Below are 7,946 nucleotides of genomic sequence, written 5' to 3'. Positions count from 1 at the left end.
GTGCTGCACAGGCTTTATGGGCCTCATCCCTACTTGATTTTCCTATTCCAGTTGGTTTTGGGAACTCCACGGCACTCGCTCCTTTAATTTTCTCCTCAGTTGTCTGGGTGTCAGGGGACCCTGAAGTTTTAAGGATTGTTGCGGCCACTGTCAGCACGACTGTAAGGGCCGCAGTGCAGCGGGGCCTGGCCCGACCGGCAGTCGGGTACCTCCTCAAAGGTGGAAGCAAGAGAGAGATTTCCCGGGCTTGCTTGTCTGCCAAAAGACAATCTCACAGAGGTGGATCCAGCTTTTTAAATGCTTTAATAGGTAGTCAGTTCCCACAGCTAGCCAGCTCTTGGATTTTGCTTGGCACAGAGGCAGCTCTCGCTTAGCAGCTCCTCTCAGTAACATCATTTCCATGGGGGGCTTCTTCCCTGCTCACCAAATAGCAATTCATGCAAAAGCAGCACAAACTGTTCTTCCTGTCCTCCTGTCTTTGCTAGAGAGTGCCTTTCAAAGGGATAATAATTGGGAGCGAGGGGGTTTACATTTTCCATTGCAAAGGAGCCTCCTGCCTCCCTTAGCAGGCCCCTGTCTTTCAAACAAAGACACACACGGTCTCCTTTTGCACCTTCACTTGGCCCCAGCCACTCCTGATCATTTGAAGGAGCGACTCAGAAAAGGAGCGGCAATCCCCCAAGGCCAGAGCTGCTCCCGGCTGCTCCTGGTGCCTTGGGCTTTTGAAGGGGTGCCGCGGTGGCCTTTGTGACACAGGCACGGGGTGCCGGGGTGGCCTTTGTGACACAGGCACGGGGTGCCGGGGTGGCCTTTGTGACACAGGCACGATGCGTCAGGGGCTGTGGTGACACGGGACCTTGTGGTGCCCAAAGTCCATTGTGACATGGCAGAGCCCCTCCCCAGCTGGGGAGTATATAAAGGGCTTGCGGGGCCCGGGTCAGTCCCAGGACAGTGGCTGTGTCCAGGTACCTGTGTGCGCCAGAGGACTGCAGGCATGCAGGAGGAGAAGGCAAAGCCCAAGTCCCAGCCCCACAGGCCCTGGCCCGGCTCACAGAGAGCCCAAGCCTTGAGGGAGCAGCAGGAGGAGGCTGAGAGGGCAAGCAGAGGGAGGAGAGGAGCCGTGGAGTCCTGCGCTGAGGAAGAGGCAGAGGTCTGCCAAGGAGAAATGAACAAGTTCCAGCAAGGGACTCCAGGGGAAGCCTGCACTCAGCCACAGCTGTGCCCAGGAGAAGCCCATAGCTGCCAGGAGCTCTCTGAGTGGGAAGAAGGCCTTGAGCAAGAGCTGGTCCAAGTATGGGGGAGCTCCTGGCATTTCTGGGACTGGGATGAGGGCAAGGAGCAAGAGCCCTCCCCACTTGTCTCCAAGTGGGACGAGTGCAGGGAGCAGGAGCTGCGGCAGGCAGACAGCGATCACTGTCAGGAATTTTCAGATTGGGAAGAATCTCCTGAGCAGCGGCTGTCCCCAGGAGAAGGCACGAGCTGCCGGGCACTCTTGGACTGGGAAGCTTGCCACAAGCAAGAGCTGTCCCTGGATGGCCAGGAGGTGACTGGAGGCAAAGCAAAGAGAAAATCCTCCAGGTCCAGCTGGGATGATGACACTGATGGAGAACTGGCTCAGGACAGCAGGGAATACTGTGACATCCTGTGCAGCCAGCTCAAGCCCTGGCAGCGGGAGGACGATGACTGGGATGAGGTGAGCGTCCTGGAGCTGCACGAGGAAGGAGAAGAGGCCAGGCAGCAGAGACTGGCAGATTTAGCCCAAGAGGGAAGCCTGCTGCCTGTCCCTCAAGAAGCTTGGGTGGAGAGCCAGGAACCCGAGCTGTGCCCACAAGAGCAACTCTGTGCCGGGCCTGGCCCTCCGGCAGCCCAAGCCACAGTGGAAGATGTCTCTTCTCCTGGGCAGCCACTTCCCCACAGGAAAGGCCGCTCGCTCTTGAGGCGGGGGCTGCGGGCGCTGCGGGGGCTGTTCCGCTGCCCCTGCCTGGCGGCACAGCCACAGGATTAGCGCCCGCTGGCAGCAGCACCAGGCTGCAGATGGCGGCTGCCCCGCGGCCTGCCCGGTGCCCCGAGGTAGCCGCACGGGCTGCCCCGGCCTGCGCTGGCCCTGCGGCCGCTCTGCGGCACCCCCGGGGCGGCTCCCCGAGGGCACACGGCAGCCCAAAGCGGCACCCAAAGGGGGACCCTCACTGCCGGGGCTCAGCGCCGCATCCCGGCCCATCATCCGGCCAGGAAGGCACCTGGAAAGTCATCGGCTCCCAGCGGCAGCCTGGCACTGCCAGTGGCACCCCTGCACCGGGTCCCCAAGGGCCACAGCCACACGGCTCTTGGCCCTTTGCAGGGACACTGGCTCCAGCTCCTCCCTGCTGGACTCCAAGGCCATTTCCTCTCCTTCGGAAAGGACTTTGCTGTTCCTGTGGCACTTTGGCCATGAGGAATGGACACAGGCAGGAGGTGTTGCTCCCAGGACATGACGGCGGCCTGCTGGACTGCAACACACACAATTCTAACAAAAGAAAAGAAAGTTGTATTTAGGAAGTAGTAGTAGGAAAGAAAAAAACCCAACCCCCGCCCCCCCCCCCCCCCCAAAACCTGCATAAGACCCTCCAGAAACCAAAAAATGATAAAGAATAAGAATAGAAATATTAGGAAGAAGAGGTGGAAGCTGAAGTAGATCAAGACATAGTAGTACTTAAAACATGGAAAATTAAGAATAAGAATAAAATGTTGGAGTCTGGAATACAGAGTGTGTGCCCTTGTTTCTGATACTTAGTTATAAGATCCAGTTATAAGTTCCCCCAGGCAGGGCAGGTCCCTGGGTGCTGCCCCTGGTCCAGATAGTTTTCAGATGGGAAACACTATCAGAAGTAAGGTTTTAGAAGACAAAATGTCTTCCCTGCTGACAGCACCGTAAGGAATAGCTGCAGGGCAGAGTTTTAAAAACAGAGGTTGTCTTGACCTCTCTACAGCCTTGCATGGTTCTCAGCATGATAGATCAGGGGAAAAAATATTATAGTGGGTCAGACATATCACATTGCAACAGAGATGCAACAGCACCCCTGATTTTTCCATGGTTCTGGATGACAAGAACTAGGATACTGTTACCGCTGAAGATGAATAGATCATGCAGACACAGGTGGAGGTGTGCTGAAAAGAAGAGCAGAGTTTATAATTTATTTCCTCCCAGGATTTATAGGCTTCTGACCACAGCCAGGGATTGGATAGTCAGGATAACATTTTTCTCACTGCACTGGCCATGAGAGATGCCCATCACAAGACGTGTAACAGAAAGAATGTACACATATCTATGTTTACAGTTACTCTCCTGGGAAAGTCCTTAGAAAACTATGTCAGCAAGCTCAGAAGCTGAGTTTTCAGGGTGACAGTCTATCTCAAGGCCATTTTCATCTTGGGACATCACTTATCTTCCAGACTACATCCTGTACCTCAATTTTAACATGTAACATCTGTAAAGCGCTGCATCTGCCTTGTAACACTGATTCTTTTGATTGCTATGAATAATAACTTCAATAACAGTTACTATTTAGTTAGGACAAATCAATTCCTTTTACTGCAATCCCGCATTTCTCTTTTTGACCACATTGATTCATGCTTTTAAAAAAAACCAACTTGAATCTTAGTATTTTTTCTATATTCTCAATAATCTCATTTTTTGCATTCACTTTATTTCCATTTCTAATTTCTTTAACATTTCTTGTGCTGCATCAAGTTTTTTCCACTCTCTCTCAAATTTGGTTAACATTTTTTTGAGCTATTATAGTTACTTTCTGTTCAGTATTCCTTGAATTACTGAATGGATTATGGAATCATACAAGGTAGAAACAATAATCTTAAGGTAAAACACAATATCAAAAATTTTAACTTTTTCCATTATGTACTTTATAAAGGTTATCTCACCAATCAGTCTTCAGAAGAGAATTCCATTTTTGAACGGGTACATGTGTTACTCTTTTAATTTCTTCAGCAATTTTCGTGATGGCTTCTCCATGATCATTTATTTCCACACAACATTCAGATTCATTAAACTTTCTACAAACTCCCCCTACTTCAGTTAACAGATAGTCCAGGCCCATTCTGTTTTGATCTACTCATGCTCGCATTTGTGAATGTTGCTTGGCCAGCAACTTTAGGGCAGTAGAGGTATGGTTTAAAATGACTTTAACTACTGCTTGGAGCCTTATGAAGTGATTCAAAAGATAACATATTCCTCCTGGACCTCAGTATAACGAAGAAGGAGGGTTGTATAACTCCTAAGGTACAGGATCTTTTCCACTTCTGAGGTAATTCCCTATACACTCTTGGCTCACAAATCAAATCTATTATGTCAGGGGCTTTCCATTTGTTACTTGTTGTATCTGGTCATTCTCAATAGAATTTTAGGTCACTTATGGATTGCTAAGGGTTAGCTCCAAGACTTTTATACTAGCACAACTAGCCGATGGAGCCCCGGCCCAGCGGGGCTGTGGGGCGAGATGGCTCCGCGGCTCCCTGGACAGCAGCCAACCCTCTGCCCCTTCCAGAGCTCGGCACCAGCGGCTGCTGGCCGGGCCTCAGGGTTGGCCGGGCATGGGAGGCTGGGGCTGGCTGCAGGTAGCGCCCGGCCGAGGGGCAGAGCCCGCGCCAACCCTTCCCTCCTGCCGCTCTCTCCAGCTGGCACAGTACAGGAACCGAGCGGTGGAGGACCTGCGCCGGGCCCTGCCGTACCTGCAGAGCCCGCAGGAGCCCCTGCGAGCGGCGGCCATCAGGTTCATCGGTGAGCCACGAGCCCGGGCTCCCTCCCCGCCCCGCCACAGCTCGGCCCCGGCCCCGGCTGCTGCCCCGGCAGCGGCACCCGGGCCCCACGCCCTGGAGCCCTGCCTGCCCTCGGGGCTGCTGCTGCCGGCCTCTGGCAGCCGTGCCCTTGGGCTGAGTCAGGATGCGGCACGGGCCCGGGCTGAGCCCTGCCGGGGCGGGAGGGCGTGTGGCCACAGGGCTGGCAGCGCCGCTGGCAGGGAGCTGTGCCGCTGGGGCCCTGACAGGCTCTGTGTTCCCAGGGATGGCCGGGCGGCTCCTGAGGCGGCAGAAAGAAGACCTGCAGCTAATTTACAAATGTGAGTGAGGGCAGCGGGCTGTCAGCGGGGCTGCTGGGTGGAGCTGCAAGTCCTGGACTGTCTGCGAAGGTCTCTGCTCAATGTGCGGATGAGGGGCGGCGTGGGTGGATCACTCCGAGGTTTCACGTGGGGCATTCGTGGCCAGCAGCTTCGGGCTGATCCCCTTGGTCCCTGCTCCCTGCTGGCCATGGCAAGAGCCGGCTGGGATGGCCCTGGCCGGGGGCTCTCCGTGGGCCTCCGCAGGTCTGGGAATCTGACCGTGGCTCTGTTCATCTCTCTTCCAGCCCTTAAGAACGTGGTTTGTGACACCAGCCCTGCCATCGGAAACCTTGCAATTCAAACATTTTACATCACCCAGGCAGTAGAGACGGCTCGATATTCCATCTTGGAGAACCTGCAAGTTCAGCTGCGCAGGGCATGGAGGACACGGCCTCGTCTGTTGGGCCTCAGCTGGCTGCGCTGCTGGAGCTCTGCTGGCAACTGACCCGGCAGGCCCTGTCTGCTGGGGCCACCTGAACCAGCAGGGATTTTTTTTTGTTTCTTAAATATTGTTCTTTTCTTCTTTTCATTTTCTTTTAGGATATAAATATAGTATATATTATAATAGGCAGTCACTTCCCAAGACCTTTATCTTGCTGCCCATGGTGTACAGGGCATAGAGGAAGCGGGGGAAATGTGATTCCACTTGGGGAATCACAGCTCAGCAAGCTGCCCAGGCATGCAGTGGTGCAGGGAAAATGGCCAGAAACCCTTGGCCTTTGGTGGTTCTGCGGAAGGCACAAACGCTGTCTCAGCCAGGAAGCGCCGCCATCTGTGTCCTCGTGCCCGTGTGGTGCTGGCTGGGTTGCTGAGGGCTCCCACGTGCCTCTTGATCCTGCTCCTCTGGAGCTCCTGTGGGGCTGTGGCGCTGCTGCTGGTCCACGCTGGGGGAGACTCTGAGGGAACAGGGCACTGGGAGGCTGTAAATGGATGAGGGTCTGTGGAGGCCCAGGCGGGACAAAAGCGTGGGAAGGCGTGAGGGGCATGTGTGGAGGCTGGAGGCTCCAAAGGGGACAGGAGGCCCCTGAAAGGCCGGACCGGTGGGAAGACCTGAGGAATTGGGTGTCAGAGGGCATAAGCAGCCCCCGGGCAGCCACCTTTTTCCTGACAGCCGGCCGACCTGGCACTTCCCCAGAATGTCTCCCAGGCCTGCAGCAGAAGCCCTCGAGGCTGGGACAACACCCCTCCAGGAGGGTGTGGACAGCCCAAGGTGTGCCCAGGCTGGGCTGGCTGGGGACATGCAGGGCAGGGGGGTGCTGCCGGCCCATGGCCACTGGGTGCCTGCGATAAGGGGCAGTGGGCAGAGGCAGGGCTGGCCGCCAGCCCGGGCCCTCGCGGCTGCCCAGGACACGGTGCTGTGACTGAGGCTCCCCTGACACAGAGCTCGGGGTCCGCAGAGCTGCTGCCACCAAGGGGAGGGTGGTGATGTCTCCTCCAGCAGGGCTGCCCAGTCGCTGCTGCTGAAGCGACTCAGGAGCCCACAGAAACAGCAGCAGAGTGTGCACAGGAACAGCAGCAGAGTGTGCACAGAAACAGCAGCAGCCCCAACGTCGGCACCTGCACAGTGAGGCGTCTGCAGCAGCCGGGTGCCAAACCGGGGGAGGCTGTGGGCACAGTTGCCTTTGATTTGGCAAAAGGCTTCAGCAGAATTGACCACAATGGCTTTCTCTTCACTTGCCAGCCTCACAGCAACGTTTGGCAGCTTCAGTTGCAGCCTGTGCCCCTGACTGACTTGGATGGCCGTGCTTGAGGGCGGGCTTGCCTTCCACATGTCATGTGTTGTTGTAGTGCGTCTAAAAATCTTGGTATCTCCCAAGAGTAAAACTCACCTCTGTTTTGTGTAATGTTAGTTCCTACCTGAGAACCTTCTCCCTTCCCCCTTCCTATTGGCTGTGACCTCTCTGTATCCCCCGATCACCCGCACCCCTTTGTATAAGAGATAAGACCCAGGGCATTTCTGTCTCTTTCTTGCCCCGGATGGACGACAGACAATAAACCTGCAATTTGGATTATTCCAGCAAGTTTGGGCCTCCTGTGTCTAGATACTTTGAGTCCGTGTTGTATCCACTTATCCCTCCGGCCCCTGTTCCCCAGGGAGAAGGGGCAGGGAGAGAGAGAGTTACACCCCTTGCTCCTGCAGAGGGGCAGGGAGAGGGGTGTCCCGGCCCTGCCTCCCGATGGGGGGGTGCCAGCCTACCGAGCCTGGCGTGGCAGGGTGCGGGCCCCCGCCTGGCTCCTGCAGGGGAGGAGCTGGGTCTCTCCACAGGCTTGGTAAGGGAATGGAGCCCCCAGAGCCCGGCGTGGGGGGGTGCAGGCAGAGAAACCCAGGGAATACCAGCCCTGGAGAAGATGAAGGTATGCTAACAGCGACTCCTGTAGTATACAATAGCAGCTGATATTCAAGTCAGTTATGTTAATATTAACCAGCTGCCATCTGATAGTTTCTTACAGTTTGTAGATCGACTGAGACTACAGATACAGAGACAAGTTAAAGAACCAGTGGCCCAGACAGAACTGCTTCAAGAAATGGCCCAAAGAAATGCCAACGACGCTTGTCGTAGAGCAATTCTGAGTCTACCTATTAACCCTCCACCCACCATAGCAGATATGATTGAAGCCATGTGCCCAGAAAGCAGACTTGTACAGTGTACACGGCAAGAAACCAGGCAACCCAAGGACAGTGGCAGCAGTGACAGCAGGAATGAATAAGCCACAGATGTCACCAGAACAGCTGCAGCACATCGTCTGTTTCCAGTGCAAGAGGCCAGGACATTTTGCAAGGAACTGTCCTCAAACCCA

General features: G+C 55.2%; 1 protein-coding gene across 1 annotated transcript; it reads left to right on the top strand.

Moving 5' to 3' along the window:
• Nucleotides 1–4,569: 4,569 nt before the first annotated feature.
• LOC147645691 (uncharacterized) lies at nt 4,570–7,165 on the top strand. The gene is made up of 3 exons (XM_086874321.1): nt 4,570–4,771; nt 5,052–5,108; nt 5,393–7,165. Exons 1-3 carry the CDS (start codon nt 4,585–4,587, stop codon nt 5,590–5,592), a joined length of 444 nt encoding a protein of 147 aa, XP_086730447.1. The 5' UTR covers nt 4,570–4,584; the 3' UTR covers nt 5,593–7,165.
• The last annotated feature ends 781 nt before the right edge of the window (nt 7,166–7,946 follow it).

Source organism: Cyanistes caeruleus, unplaced genomic scaffold (genome assembly GCF_971803275.1).
Source record: "Cyanistes caeruleus unplaced genomic scaffold, bCyaCae1.hap1.1 HAP1_SCAFFOLD_191, whole genome shotgun sequence".
Classification (NCBI taxonomy): domain Eukaryota; kingdom Metazoa; phylum Chordata; class Aves; order Passeriformes; family Paridae; genus Cyanistes; species Cyanistes caeruleus.
This window is presented reverse-complemented; position numbering and strand designations above follow the sequence as displayed.